The sequence below is a fragment of the Alligator mississippiensis genome, chromosome 6 (assembly GCF_030867095.1).
Source record: "Alligator mississippiensis isolate rAllMis1 chromosome 6, rAllMis1, whole genome shotgun sequence".
NCBI lineage: Eukaryota > Metazoa > Chordata > Crocodylia > Alligatoridae > Alligator > Alligator mississippiensis.
Genome location: NC_081829.1, coordinates 55045163 through 55061668, shown reverse-complemented (window position 1 = coordinate 55061668; position 16506 = coordinate 55045163). Strand labels below are relative to the sequence as shown.

The following is a 16506-nucleotide window of genomic DNA, read 5'->3' as shown; positions in this document are numbered from 1 at the left end:
TACCTATACACATTAATTTATTGGGTTATTTCCCAAATTAAATGCGTAAAATCTTAAAGGTTTTAATCATGATTAATGATTTGTATATTAACAGATACCTTAAAGAATTAATAAAATACAATGTGCAATTTGTTATCATCCAATAAACTACTCATGGATTTTTTTCTAAATTATAACACACAACAACATTAATACTTTGCACTTCTATAGCAATTTCCATAATAATCTACATTATTTACATATATTCATGAATGAATCTTCACAATACTCAGTGAAGCAGGGAAGTATTATTAATTCATTGTAAACAGTGGAACTGGGAGCTCATTTTAAACAGGGAGAGACAAAACCCATAGTCACACAGGACAGATCTGGGAAAAGAACCCAGATCACCTAACTCTCCATTTGTATTTTATTTACAAGACCAGAAATTAAGGTCCGGATAATAAAAAATGTTCCAGTGTGCATCTTTCTTTTTCACCTGTGGTTTTCTATTGCTAGGGTCACCAGTTAAGCTGTACCTATAAACCTGTAAGACACCTTGCTTGGTCTCCAAATAAAAAAAAGACTAGTTTGAAATACTGAAATCCTTTCCTGACCACCCCGAGACCTGGTTCTTTCCCTGTCCTGCAAGATCTTGAAGATCTGTGGGGTCACTCCTGCCTACACCTTGCAGACTGTCATTCCATTCTGCCACAATCCACATCCCTCACTTCCCCTACCATATCCTGTAAGAAAGATTTGTCTCTATTTAAAGCAGCAAAGAGCCACCCCATGGGTACAAATTATAATGTCACTTAAGCCTTGAACACACATTCATCTGTAGAGCAACACAAATATAGCATTATGTGGGTATGTACATGTTCAGAACCCCCTCACCCCCCCATCTTGAGTGCCAAAAAGTTGCCAAAGGCATGCTCCTCAGTCATGGAGCAAAAGGATGTTCCTTTGCTCCCCCTGCTCTCAAGGGAGCCCATCTGTGAACCCGATCACTGACAGTCTGCTCTCTCCTCTGCCAGAGAAGGCAAACCTAATGATTACTGACAGCCTACCAGTTTGCCTTCTCCAGCCTGGGAGAGGGCAGGCTACTTTTAACAGCTGATATTCTGGGTTCCAGAGCAACATTTCTCTTCACCCACTGCAGGTGGGGAGAAGGGGGAGGCTATCTAACAGCTAGCTACTGCTACTCCAGTGGCCAAACCAGCAGCAGGCACTCTGACAGCTCACTGCAGAAGGCTGTCAAGGAGTCCACAATTCTCCATCCTACCACCCCTTGGAAGGGGAGTGGAGGGAGAGGGCAAAGCACTGTGGGATAATGGAGGTATGAAAGACCCCTTCTGTAGTACAGATGTTACATATGCCACAGCAATACACAAAAGGTCCTATTTCAAACAGGAACATTTCTGTAGCACAGGCACCATTTCTGTAGCACTACAGGCGATATGAACATCTGTCCCCTCAGATTCTGGGATAACAGGCATTCATAATCCTTTTGCAAGGTCCTTAATTGCTTTTGTGATAAGTAAAGACCATTACCCATAACCACCATAACCTGTACCCTACTTTGCTCCTTTGATCAAAGCTCATCAAACCTGCCCCCATCTTTTGTCAAGCCTGCATTGTAGCTAAAGGAAGACAAAATTTCCCTTTTATCACATGAAAATTACTTCATGATCTGAAGCATATCAACACAGAATGTTAATGCCCTTTCTTGGCCCTGTTCACACTTACATCATTACCCTTAAGGCTAGACACTTACCTAATGAGTTTTTCTACCTTGCAGTGAGCAGGTTTAAATGCCCCAAAAGTTATTCACATTGGAGGGAAAGGGTAAAAAGGAGCACCTTTCTCCCCTCCTCCAAGGAACTAAGCATCAGGGACCCTTCAAACAATGAAACCCAGGGAGATAGGGGGCAATATTCACAAAATGAAAACATGTAAAGGAAACTTTCCAATGTTAAGAGACATAATGTGAAATATGTATGTCTAAAGCAATCAGCACTCGTATTAGGGATGATATCTTTTATTAGATCAACAAGATTTTTGCAAAAAAAAATCCTTTAATTGCAAGGTATCATCTCTACTACAAGTCCTGATTGCTTTTTCCTCTAGACCAGTACAGCTACAACCTGGATACCTGATGTACGTCTAAAAACACTTACCAACACAGTCACAGGTTGGAAATTCAGACTGTCCTTTTTTTGTTGGAGTATCTATTAAATTTTTTGTAGGTGTGTCCAGGAACTTCATAGGAGATTCAAGAAAGCTGCTGAGTGTATTCTTTGCTGGAGAACACCTTGAGTCTCCTATACTTTGTGTCTTATCGGTACCCAAACTTGTTGATGTCAGAACTGTAACTTCACCTGCACACTCTATATTCCTGAGAGTTTCTACTGCATCTGGTAAGTCGGCTTCAGCACAAGTAGCAGGTGGTGTTTGCAAGTGCTGATCCACTTTTTGCCCTGTAGCGCTCTGCAAAAAATTTGCTTGGGCTTCACAATATATTTCACTAGCTCTCTGGTTAGACTGATTAAGTGTCTGAGGCAAAGGATGCGTCTGAATGACATTCGTTGTTTGCTGTACCTGAGAATTATCATCTTTTTCTGTAAACATCTGTATGTCTTCACTTGATTTATTCAAACAGGATTCTGTTTTTAATTGTGAAGCAGTCATTGGATTACTGGAAGCAAGTTCACCATACTGTGAACAGGTAACAACGGTGTCATTTTTCAGTAGATCCATACCTAACATATCATTGGATCCTACAGCTTTGATTTGCTCAGTTACTACTTCACAGCCAAACAGCCTGTCTTTTGTTTTCTCCTGTAGTACCTCAGGTAAAGGTCTATGGATTTTTATCTGAGTTTGTGGTAGAAATAATCTATGTTTTTGCTGTGATAAAGTACTTTGATTTAGTGCCTTCTGGACTTTGGTTCTGGGAGATTTTTTTTCTGACGCAGCAATTTTTGAATCTTGTGACATGGTTTGACCAAGTCCGTGCAGTTTTGATGACATCCAAACATCCTCTAACTCACTATGCTGGCATGCTGACTGCTCTTGCTGTTTTTCATTACTTTGTTGATAGCCTGCATCTTGAGGCTTCTTTTTGTGTCTTTGTTTCCATGGTGCATTTTTTCCTTTTTTTTGTGCCGAATGTTTTTGCTTTACCAGCAAGGAATTATAATTGTGCTTTATAAATACAGATTGTTTTTTCTGCAGTAGGTATTGATCTTGGTTATGTTTTGGTTGCATCTCATGTGATATAAGATTGAGAAGTGAAGTCTTTACATCATTTTGCTGTTCTGGATTTGTCTGGTTTGATTCAATTATTGCTGCAAGTTGAGTTAATTGTGTAGCTACATCTTCCTCATCCTGACTGTGAATTCCTCCTTCCTTAATTATGGAATTACTTTTTAAGTTCACATACTTATGATCTTTCTTTTCTAACTGGCCAAGAATCTCCAATTTATTACTCATTTGTTGGACATTACACGACTTGTTAGAACATGGAGCAATGGTAACTTCTTTATGGAGGGAGTTTTTTTCCTTGGTAGTAGGTCCTGAAGATGATTTTGCATTAGTTGCTAAAACAGATAAAGATTTAGTGTCTCTTGGACTTAAATGAAATTTATATAACCCATCAATCTTACTGGCAGACTTATTATGTAATTCTGAAACAGTACTTTGGCCATTGTACAACACTGCCTTATTAAGGAACTGTTTCTCTGAATCATTATGGTGAGACAAGAGCTGCTGTTCATTCTGTAAAAATGCATCTTTGATTTCCTTTAACGTAGAAGATGTCAAGGCAGATGAAATGTCCCTTTTGGAATGGTGGAGTAGATGGGAAGTTGTTTGTTGTGCTACATGATCAATACTTTCTGTTTTAGTTGGTGTTGAAGCTTCTAATGGGACTTCCGATAATTTTGTTAATGCTTCAATAGCTACTACTTGTTCTACAGTTAAGTTTCTGTTTTTAATCAGAGACAAAAAAGTTGGCTGAAGTGGGGAATTTTCATGTTGTGCCTTTTTGTTTGGTATTTTAACTGCATCTTTCTCTACATGGACTTCTGTTTCAGGCACAGGGGTACAACATGCCCTTTCCTGTGGATCCTCAATGGAACTGCTTTGCAAAACTGAATTATCAGAACTTTGAAAGATTTTACTGGTAGAGTTTAATTTCTGTCTCATGAAAATACTTCCTTGTTTTTCTGGATGAATACAGCAAACATTTGTTGTCAAAGTGTTCACAATATTATTCAAATTAGCAGTATTTGTCCAGTGTGTATTATGGGAGTTGTTTTCTCTGCAGCTGTTTGTCAAATCTGCCCTTTCTTCTACAATTAATTTTGTCAGTGATACATCTGATTCTGATGGTGAATAATGTATGGTTTTTAGGCCATTTTTGATGGTTTGTGCAAAAATCTTTTTTGGCTCAACTAACTCACTGGGAGAGACTGTTTTTTCACCTTCTTCAGAATTTTTCAAGTGTTCATTTCCTGTCACGGTTCCATGGAAATCTCCATTGACATGGACACCAAAAGACGGTTTCTCATTATTTGTCCACTTTTCTGCTTCTAAGCCTGTCATGCTTTCTTTTTCATTAGACTGTACATTTTCAAAGGGCAGTGTTTGGCTTGTTTTCACCCTGTATTTTTCACCATGACCACATATACTGCATTCCATGGGTTCTGGTCTGAGGCCATTTACTGGTTTGTTTTCTAAATCTGCCTATAAAACAACAGGAAAAATAAGAATTAGCTATAATTATTGTTTAAATTATTAAAATTAAGAAGCATTCAACCTACAGTGTCCTGACAGTGAGAAATGTCCTATTTAAGCATTACCAAAGCAGTTGAAAAACAGCAGTCTGTCAGTGGAAAATCTGAAGTCCAAAGATCTCTTTATACCATTTTGGTAATGTAAAAAGGTCTTAAAATACAAGCAAATATAATGGGCATATAGTAAACAAAAATCAGATCATAAGGCCTCAATCCTGTAATGAATTTTGCACAAGCAGATACAATCCTCTTTGGAACTTATTGCAGGCTGGGAACTGTGGGCTAGTCTACTGAGAAAGAGTTACCAGTTACATTGGTAAAATTATATCTGTACAGTAAAAAATGGTATAGTTCTATTTATTCAACTCTTTATATTGTCCAATTTTGATTCCAATACAGGGGTGGCTGTTTTCAGTTCATGTCAGAACCAGAATGGTTCATCCCACTGGCTGGAAAGCAATCCCAGCAAAGAGTCAGGAGCTGAGATGAGTAACCAGGAGCCAGAGGCAAGAAGCAAGAGGTCAGGAACTGAAAAGCAGTTGGGCGATAAGACAGGGCAGGGAAAGAGATGAATGGAAGCAAGATCTAGGAGAGGAACAGGAAGATCAGGTGAGAAGGTAGTAAGAGACCAGTGTAAAGCACTGGAACAGCCTGTTGCTATTTCTCAGTATGACCCTTAAATGGCTGAGCTGTTTCCTGCGTGCCTGGACCCACAAAAACAACAGGTACAAGTCAAATAGGTCACAGGAGTGTAAGGATAAAGCATTACAGTTTGGCTTCAACTCCTCCAGAAATGGCATAAGCCAAAAATGTCACTTCCATACCAGAGTAATTTTCCCCATGTAAGTTATATAGGTTCAAATTCACGTTAGATTACACCAACAATTACCTGCTATTTTAAGTACTGGCACCTCCTGTACAATGAAGCCCCAAAGCTGTTGTACCATGTCCAATAATGAATTTAGAAAGAGGATTGGGAGATGCTGTATCTCCTATACCAGTTTAAATCTTAAAACTTTAATTGTTTTTATTACATTTAAAATACATAGGTCATCATGACTGAGACCCAAATCTTCCAATGTGACACAAACATGGCACAATGTAGGACCATCTTCCAGAACTCACTGAAACTCTGAAAAAAAATGGACGGTTTTTAATCTGAATTTGCAGCAAAATACCTGACAGCATAATTTAGCCCAAGAGATTTGAAAGAGGTCAGAATTCACAGCATTCATCTTACCTCTGCTTTAACTTTGGGGGAATGCCTGAAGACAGCCTAAAAAGTCAACATGATTAATCATTTCAAAGCAGGGGAGAAAGTGGAAGATCTGAGCCCCTACTAAGCTTTGAAGCCATCTGCTACAATTTCACACACACAACCTAAAGTCCTTAAAATGAAGCAAAAAAATTAAACAGGAGGGAAGTGTTGCATAAGGCTTTGCATAGCTTTTCCATAAAAGTGTGAATTTAACTTCACTTAGTACAATGGAGCAACATGTTTCTTTTATATAGCAAATTAATAAGGGTCTCTTGATGAGAAGCGAAAACTGGTACACATCCATGGTCCAAGTTACTGTGTAGTCTGTATCTTACCAAAGAATTTACTGACTTCTGGATAGTCCCTAGTGTAGCTGAACCATATTTTACTTATTTTTTCATTTTCGTTTCAATAATCTTATCTTGTGGTCCATTAACCACTGGTGTTCCACTAGGGGGCATGGTTAATGGCCTATAAAATCACACCTCCTCCAACCCTTTTCAGTTAAACATTGAACAGTAAAGATGAATACTGGTCAATAAAAAATTCTAAAATTTGACAGAAGTTCATTGCTCAAAAAGACTGAGAAAAAATAGTCTAATATTTAAGTGGAGTGTAGTCTCCATCATCACCAGGGCTGCATATGAAACCATTTCAGTTATTAGACAGAAATTGATTCCTTTGAAAAAATGCTCAGACTGTAGCCCAAACAAATGAGGATACTAAAAGCCAACTATAAAAATGAAAGGAGCTATATAATTTGAGGATATATTAAAGCAGAAGTCAAGGAGGATAAAAATAGATGATAAAATAAACATTGGATTTATTTATTTAAATTGGCTTTTTACTGAACTATCATTTTCTTTTCAGAATTTAATCTGATATCATGACAACTTATTTCAAAGCCTAAACTTACTGCATTAACTTAACAGAACTCATCTTCTGTATAAGCAAGTTCTCCTCAAATTTTAGTGGCATACTGTCTTTTAAAATACTATATACTATCATAGAAAACTAGGATTGGAAGGGACCTCAGAAGGTCATCTAGTCCATCTCTAATTATATCATCCGAGTCAAGGCTAGCTGGGTCTTAAAAGCCTCCATGGATGGAGATTCCACAACCTCTCTAGGTAACCTGTTCCAGTGTTTTACTACCCTCCTAGTAAGAAAGTTTTTCCTAATATCCCATCTAAACTTCCCTTGATGTAACTTGAGACCATTGCTCCTTGTTCTGTCATCTACCATAACTGAGAACAGTCTAGCTCCATCCTCTTTGGAACCACTCTTCACCTATATAATATTAGGGGGAAAAACATCTTTAGTTTTTGATGTCAACTTAACTTTGTAAATATGCTAGAATGACCTGTACTTTTCATTACAATGGAGTGAATGCTAGTATTTACATGTTTCCCCAAATGTATTGCTAGTTTCTGTTTTCAGACAAGCTTTTGCTCTAATAACTTCTGATTTCATTTTAGCTAGCAAGTACAGAATTACTACTTGCTCCTTTTGGACTTATTCAAAATTGATAACTACTTAGGAGCTGAAAGCTTGTTTTCTTTTTCCAATCTGAATAAAAACCATGTGGGAAGAGGACAAACTTTTCTAATTCTTAAAAATCCAAAGAACCCAGGGGCAGATTTCAAAAAATCTTTTGTCAACTAAAAGATGCGAATAGCTACGTTTGGAAGTTTCAGCATGCACTTAATCTACACATTTAGGCACCAAAGTATCTTTGAACATATGGCCCATTGTCACCTGAAACAAACCATTAATCTATTAGCTCTAATTCAATAATCACTTTGTTTATTAAATCAGTCACTTTCAATATAAGGAAGAAAAAGGTTGGTGAATTAAAAATAAGTTTTTCCTTAGTAAAAAATACTTAAATACTAATTTGCATTTCGACTTCAATGCCAAACAATCCACATCCAGTTTCATGCATCCATTTTGATGCACATCCTAAGTAAAAACATTTCTTCTAGTAAAGTAGAAATCTGTTCTTCACAGTTATCTAATATGATAAAAAGGTAAAAGTCACAAATCAGAACAAATTCACTGGAAGGTATATAATTACTTATATAAATTATCATCAAAGTAGTGCATCTTCCTGTTAACAAAAAGTGATACCAAATTTAGTGTAAAACTATATTTAGTTGCACAAACATATTTCAACAGTTTTATTAACAAACCAATACAAAATTAATTTATTTTCCTTAAAAAAAAGGAAGCTGAATGCAAAATGCAAAATAAGATTACAGTTTTTGAGATCAAAGTTTCCTGTTTGCTGATTTCACTCACTTTGGTTTTTAATCATTCCACCCTCCAGGCCATGCTTGCAGAAACTAATGCAAAATTAAACTTACAGATCAGACAACAGATGGTGCCTGGTGTTAACAGTTTTCTCTCTGATAAAGAAAATATGTTAAGAAAACAGGGACCCTACAGTACAAACAGATAACACCTAGATTTTATCAGAGGCAGCACAAGGCCTTTAGGATCATTGTTGCTAAAACAGGTTCTCAAACAACTGTACAATAAAAGTAAAATCCAGGGAAATTCAGGCTATTGAAGGAGATCTTATTTAACAAACTGCCCTTAAGTGTAGGCACAAGCTGCCATTAAATGTAGGCATCTGTTAAGCTGAATCCTCCCAGACTATCCATCTATAAGGCTGTACAGAAACTGCTTTTACATTTTTTTCCACATATAATTCTATATTATAAAAAGGAAAACTGAAAGTTGAAACTATATTTTTTGTATGACAGGAAGTGTAACTAAGATGTAAAGATATTTGCTAGCAAACACAAAAAGGAAGGACAAGTTACCTCACACCAGCTGCAACAGATTTAACAAGGAACAGAATAATGTCTAAGTAGTAATTAAACAGAAAAAGCTGATTCAGAGTTAATCAAGGGTACTCAAATCTACAACTCCTGATCCCAAGAGACAGCTTTTAAAAAAAAAAGCTAAGCCTATATCACTTCATGGGACATAAAAGACTTCTGAAAAATATTCCTCACCTGGTTCCCATTTTGAAATATGTCACTCCCAACATAGCATGCTTGACACAAAACTGATGTTCCTAAATTGCAATTTTGCTACTGAAAAATTATTTACCTTATGAACAAAGTCTTATGAAATGAAGATTATTGGAAGAGTTCTTTAATTTAAAGAGATTAATTCACCAGCATTTCTGAATGAATACATCCTTTGGGGTGAGAGGTATGTTCTAAAAAACTGAAGAAGGGGAGGATATGGTTCTTCACAAATTTCATTCCCGGAAACTGGAAGCTTCACTACACAAAATCCACGCATACACGTGGGTGCTACAAGATTCTTGGAACTTTGTACAGCTGAGCTAATTAATTCCTTTTGCTGCGGTTCCCTTAACTGTGTTTTGTTTTTCAGTAAAACAAGTTTAGCTAGCATAATGTTGCTGCTGCGCTTGAAAATCTTCAGGATAGTCATTTAGGCACCAATCCTACAAGGGAGGGCACACAGGTGCCCTGCTGTGTTTGTGTGGAGTCCCTGTGAGCTCAGTAACAAAGTATCATTCTAAAGATCAAACTATTTCCTGTACTCCTTAACTGCTAGTAACATTTATGGAAATTACCTGTATATGAAGCAGAAAAAAAAGATCCAGATGAATCATTACTGGCATGGTTTAGTTTACATGTAATGTTTCCACAAAGAACTACAATTACCATGGCAGTGGATATTTTGTAATCATACTGTATAAATTTTGATACCAAGATTTTTTTCCTCTTTTATTTTGATGTGATATTAACTGCAATAAGTCACAAACTCAATGACAATATATGTAAGGTTCCACATGTAAAATATTCTGCTCCTCAAGATGATAATGACAGGTCATACTAACCCAGCATTTAGATAAGAAGCTAATTTTATAACACTTGAGAAGACATTCAAATTAACCAAGTATATTAAAAACTACTTATGTTAGAATCATAGAATAATAGTATCACAGATAATTAGGGTTTGAGGGGACCTCAGGAAGTCATCTAGTCCAACCCCCTTCTCAAAGCAGAATCATCCCCACCTAGATCATCCCAGAAGTGTTTGCTGCTGCTGCCTACCCAGAGCTCGCACCGCAGTAAGCTTCAGTGAGGCTAACACCATTGCCTCTGCTACCCAGTGCGTGAGCTCCAGGCAGGCAGCAGCAGCAAACAGTGCCTGGCACAGCAAGCTGGGGAGAGCAGCAGCTGCTGCCGTCACAGCACAGTCCCACAGGCGAGCCCAGAGCCGCGCAGGGGCCAGGCTGACAGTAGCTGCGGGTTACAAGCTGGTGCTGAGTGCATAGGAAAAGTGGCCCTGTGCCCACCCTGTGGCCAGTGCCCCATGCTGCAGCCACTTGCAGCCTGCATGGGGCTGCCTGTGCCTGCTCAGGACAGCCCTGCGAGTGGCTGCAGCAGGGAGCACTGGCCATAGGCCAGGTGAGGGGCCACTTTTCCCCGCATTACGCACCAGCTCCTTCCCTGCTGGTGAGCAGGGGGTTGGGGCTGTGCGCCCCCCCCTTCCCCCCAATCTGTACTGCTGGGCTGAGGGGGGCACTGGGAGTGAGCGGGTGCGGGAGCACAGGGCCCGCACCAGTGTCCCAAGGCCAGCACCAGCAGGGCCCAGAGCAGGGCAGCAGGGGTACAAGGTCCTGGCCAGCAGGGGCTCTATGGAGCCCGGCCAGCTCCCTCCTCTCCTTGCTGGTGCAGCCCAGGCCGGCTTCACAGACCCCTGCCAGCCTGTGCCCTGCTCTGGGCCACACTGGTGCTGGCCCTGGGACACTGGTCCCAAGACATTGGTCCCAAGATGGTGACCAGGAAGCAGGGCACCTGTCAAGGGGCGGGGCTACCCATGTGGCCCTCAACATCTTGCCAAAACTGGGTAAGCGGCCCTGCACCTGAAATAATTGCCCATCCCTGGTCTAACTCCATCCTCTTTTGGATCACCCTTCAGGTAGTTGAAGGCTATTATTAAATCCCCTCTCAGTCTTCTCTTCTCTAGACTAAGTACGCCCAGTTCCTTTAGCCTCTCCTCAGAAGTCATGCACCCCAGCCCCCTCACCATTTGCATTGCTGAACTTCCACTGAACTCTCTCTAATTTGTCCACATCCTTTCTGTAGTGGGGAGCCCAAAACTGCATACAGTACTGCAGATGTGGCCTCACCAGTCCTGAATAGAGGGGAAGAATCACTTCCCTTGATCTGTTGGCAACACTCCTATCAATGCAGCCCAGTACGCCATTAGTATTCTTGGCAACAAGGGCACACTGTTGGCTCATATTCAGCTTATTGTCCACTGTAACCCCCAGGTCCTTTTCTGCAGAGCTGCTACCCAGCCAGTCAGCCCTCAGCCTGCACCAGTGCATGGGACCATTCCATCCTACGTGCAGGACTTTACACTTGTCCTAACTCAACCTCATGAGATTTCTTTTGATCCAATCCTGCAATAAATTGTCTAGGTCTCTCTGAATCCTAAACCTAACCTCAAGTACATCTACTACTCCCCCCAGCTTAGTGTCATCTGCAAACTTGCTGAGGATGCACTCTATTGCCATCTTCCAGGTCATTGATGAAGATATTGAACAAAACCAGCCCCATTACTGACCCCTGGGGCACACCACTTGATACTAACTGCCAACTAGGCATCAATTACTACTCTCTGAGCCCTATGATCCAGGCAGTTTTCTATCCACCTTACAGTCCATTCATCCAACCCATACCTCCTTAGCTTGCCTGTGAGAATGTTGTGGTAGACTATATCAAAGGGCTTGCTAAAATTAAGGTACGCCACATCCACTGGTCTCCCTGCATCCACAGAGCCAATCATCTCTTCATAGAAGGCAATCAAGTTGGTCAGGCATGACTTGCCCTTGGTGAATCCATGCTGACTGTTTCAAATCACCTTCTGCTCCAAGTGCTTAGAAATTAATTTCTTGAGGATTTGCTCCATGAGTTTTCATAGATTTCATAGACATTAGGGCTGGAAGGGACCTTGAAAATCATCAAGTCCAGCCCCCTGCCCCAGGGGCATGAAGTCAGCTAGGGTCATAGATTCATAGATGTAGGGTCAGAAGGGACCTTGAAGATCTTCTAGTCCGACCCCCTTCTCTGGGCAGGAGAGAAAACTGGGCTCAAATGACCCCAGCTAGGTAATCATCAAGCCTCCTCTTAAAGAACCCCAAGGTAGGAGCCAGCACTACTTCCCTTGGAAGATGGTTCCAGATCCTAGCCACCCTGACTGTGAAGTAGTGCCTTCTAATGTCTAGTCTGAACCTACTCTCTAACAACTTATGGCCGTTATTCCTTGAGGGATCAAAGGATCCCAACAAGATAAGCATTCAAACATTTCTTGAATGGGTCCACAGTAGGTGCCTGCACCACTTCTGGAGGGAGTCTATTCCAGTTCTTGGGGGCTTGGACAGTAAAGAAGTTTTTCCTTATGTCCAGCCTAAAACAGTCTTGAAGGAGCTTATGACCGTTGGTCCTTGTTATCCCCTTGGGGTGTTCTGGTGAACAGACGTTCCCCCAGATCCTGATACACACCTCCTATGTACTTATAGGCAGCCACCAGGTCACCACTGAGCTTGCGCTTTTCCGAAGACTGAGGTGAGTCTGTAGTTCCCTGGATCCCCCTTATTCCCTTACTTAAATATGGGCACTATATTTGCCCTTTTCCAATCATCTGGGATCTCCCCCGATCACCATGTGTTTTCAAAGATGATGGCCCGTGGCTTTCCAATCTCACTGGCCAACTTCCTCAGCGAGTGCATCCCGCCCGGCCCCATGGACTTGTACATGTTCAGCTTTTCTAAGTAGTCCCTAACCTGTTCTTTTGCCACAGTTGACTGCTCACCTCTTCCCCAAAGTGTGCTACCAGGTGTAGTAGTCTAGGAGCTGACCTTGCTTGTGAAGGCTGAGGTGAAGGAGTCATTGAGCACTTCAGCCTTTTCTGCATCCTATGTTACTAGGTTGCCTCCCCCATTCGGTAAGTCAGTGTTTCTCAACCCATGGATCATGACACAAAAGTAGGTCGCAAGAATATATGAAAGGGTTGCAGACAGACTTTAAAAATGGATCAACAAATTTTAAAAATGGATTCTCCTTTGAAGGAGAAAAATGTGGGAAACCGTGGCTTTTCCCTTGCAAGCTGTTAAGAGTTCCATCCTGCAAGGGGCTGCTTGGGGTCCCCCATGCCCCACCACACACCCAGCCCTTGGGTTGGGGCCTGGGGGAAGGAGTGAGGGGCACTGGGTTGGGATTGGCCATGGATGTTTACAAATGGGTCCTGATACAAAAAAAGGTGAGAATCACTACAGTAAGGGACCCACACTTTCCTGATTTTCTGTTGTTACTGACATACTTGCTCTGCATTCTTTTATCTTCACTACTTGGAAATATATCTTAATACCATGCAAAGGAAAGGATGGGAAAGTTTTAGCAAATGGCTTGAAGGAGGCTTTGAGGAGCTGGGGAGGATGATAAGACAGAGGACATACAAGAACATCTGGATGCTGAAGAGCTTGGAGTGATGATATTCCTTCTATTTGGGAGATGCCCCTCACTACTGGCCCTCACCTTTGTCAGGGATTTCAGAACATTCCACTTCATATTTATCAAAATTAATTCAACCAAAATAACGTAACAGATCAATTCTTCCCTGATCTTTAAGACTTGTTCTATTTTTATTTCCACACTAACAAGATCTAAGGGCTCCTTTTCTAACTAATCACAATGTAATCAACAGCTCCACCTGGCAATTTGTTCTGACTGACAGTTTATATTTGCAGAGCCCCCAACCTCCACCACCAAAAAACAAAACCCCCCAAAAAACTTGAGAGTACACTTTAAATAAGAACTTTGAACAAGTGCAGCCTGTTCTTATTTTCTCCCTTTCCCCTAAAGCCAGGGCAAGAAAAAGCCAGCAAAAGGTATACACATGCAGAGGTTGCTGCGATTGATTTTCCTCCCACTTCCTGAATTACTGAATCATAGAGTTGAATGACCACATTGGTCATCTGTGCCAACTCCCTCTCCTAAATGATCTCTGTCCAATGTATATCCAACCACTTCTCGATGAGAAGATTCTACAAATTCCCTGGGCAGTCTATTCTATCACCTCAGTGGTCTAACAATAAAGACTTTTTTTCTGATGTCTAATCTAAATTTATTTTGATGAAATGTGAAGTCATTGCTTTGTGTCCTGCCCTTTGCAATAAGAGAAAAGTGGTTCTCCCTCTTCTTTATGACAGCATTTCAGGTATTTGAAGACTGCTATCATGCCCCCTTTAATCACCCTTTCCTGCAAGCTAAACAAGGAAAGGTTTTGTCAAGCTTTCCTTGAATGGCTCGCCTTCCAAACCCTTTATCATTGTTGCCACCTTCATCTGGACCCTTGGGTCAACTATAAGGGTGTAAGAAACTGGTCACAGGCAGTCTGACCTAGTCCCTAGGCCACTGGGGAATGGCAGGAGCTAAAAGCAGAGACAAGTGGGAAATCCAGAGAGAGAGACCAAGTTACAGGCCAAATCACAGTTCTAGAGCCAGAAAACAAGTTACCAAAGGGAGAAATCCTGGGCCTGAGTCCAAGTCACAAGGCAAATCAGGGTTGTGAAGTCAAAGACTAAGTTACCGAAGCCAAGGGGAATTTCCAAAAAGGCAGAGTCTAGAAGCAGAACTAAGCAGGGTCAGATGTCAAAGGACCAAGAACACAGAATCCCAGGTAGCTTTAAAAAAAAAAAAAAAAAAAGGATCTGGGGAAGCCTTTATTATTATTATTCCTGTGAAATGCCCCTTGCTATTAACCATGGTAGGTTGGCATGATCACCAGTCAAGGCCGTCTGACATCCCCCCCACCCACCTCCCACATTTCTCTATTGGCTCTGGGAGGTTCTTTACTGCAGCTCCTGTTTCCCAATATTATATTGCTTTAAAAATACAACAATTCTCTCATAAAATACAGGTAACCACCACACCCATGATTTGGAGGTCAGACTCTGATAAATACCCAACTTTCTTAAATAGGAGGCTGCAAAATAGCAAGCAAAACATCCCACTTTCACATCCCCCTCTAGTACCAGTGGTGATATAATTCATGTATATAAAAAGTCCAACATTTGAGAGGCCCCGAACTCCTGCCTCCCTCCCCTTATACGATTCTACCATTACCAATCTCTCTCTCTTTCCCTTCCAGAAATTTCTCTCTGAATTTGTGCTGCTTGTCTTGTTCTTGGAGAGAACACCACTAGAGTATATAAAATTTTGAGCAGCAATACTGCCTTCTCTGCCAGAACCTGCCCTACAAACAGTAATGTCCTCCCAGTCCCTAACCCCAGGACTTCCCTCACTCTTGCTCACATCTTCTCCCCAGCAGCGTTTCCTGGAATACCCTGGACAAATAAAATGTCCAACACCTTTTTCTCTGATCCCACCAACAGTAGCCCGAGCTGGTCCACTTCTGCCAAGTTTCCTGTCACCATTACTGTGCACTTTGATCCATTCAATCTTGCCCCTGCTACCTCCCCATTGTCACCATATGTGCCAGAACACTTTCCAAAGACAACTTCTCTCTTACTGTGACCTTTTATCACCAATATACAGGGTACATCAGAGTTCCTGCCCCCAACCTTCAGGTACTGTTACCGTGCTGATCACCCTGTTGCTTCTTAGCCTTTGTGCAAGTGATTCCATTGCACAAGTAAATAATGTTGGGGACAAGGGACAGCCCTTATGTATTCCGTATAAAATAGCAGAAGTTTTGCTTAAATACCCATTGATTAAAATCCTACTTTCAGTGTGCCCATATAAAAGCTCTATCCACCCATCAAGCTTTTCAGAAAACCCATTTCCCATAAAACCTTAAAGGAAAACACATGTCCACCCTATCATCAGCTTGCTCTAAATCCGAATTCATTAGGGGCACCCCCACCTTTCTCTCTTTACAATAAATAAAGGTGTCCCCTGCTGCTTGTAACGTGTCTGTGGCTCATCACTCCAGAACAGCACATACCTGATCTTCACATATAACCTGAGGAAGCACATCCCTCAATCTTAAAACCAGTAACTTAGCCAATAATTTATAATCTATATTTAAAAGCATTAGCAGCCTCCAATTCTTTAGAGATTTGCTGTCCCCCTTTTTGAACAGTAAAACAATGTCAGTGGTAAAATCTTTCCCCTCCAGCCATTTTAAATCCCTTTAAACACATGCAACAAATCTGACCTTAAAAGACTCTATAACCTTATATAAAATTCTACGAGCAGTCCATCTTTGCCCAGGATCTTTCCCTTTTTAAATGTCTTTAGGCACTCTACCATTTCTTTTAGTATCACCAACTCCTTGGAAATGAAAACAAAATTGATCCTTGACTGACTCTTTGCTCCAGCATCCACTCTTGTAAAAAATTTGACCCTCTTCCATACATCAATTAAAAGTTAATTCTTTAAAATCTTCTTC

General features: G+C 40.8%; 1 protein-coding gene across 1 annotated transcript in view; it reads right to left on the bottom strand.

Annotated features, from left to right (window-relative positions):
* Positions 1-16506, bottom strand: part of TET1 (tet methylcytosine dioxygenase 1) — a 147067-nt gene that overhangs the window by 100796 nt on the left and 29765 nt on the right. The window contains exon 2 of the mRNA XM_019484386.2: positions 2160-4728. Coding sequence (XP_019339931.1) covers positions 2160-4728 — 2569 coding nt within the window. The remainder of the gene's footprint in view (positions 1-2159; positions 4729-16506) is intronic.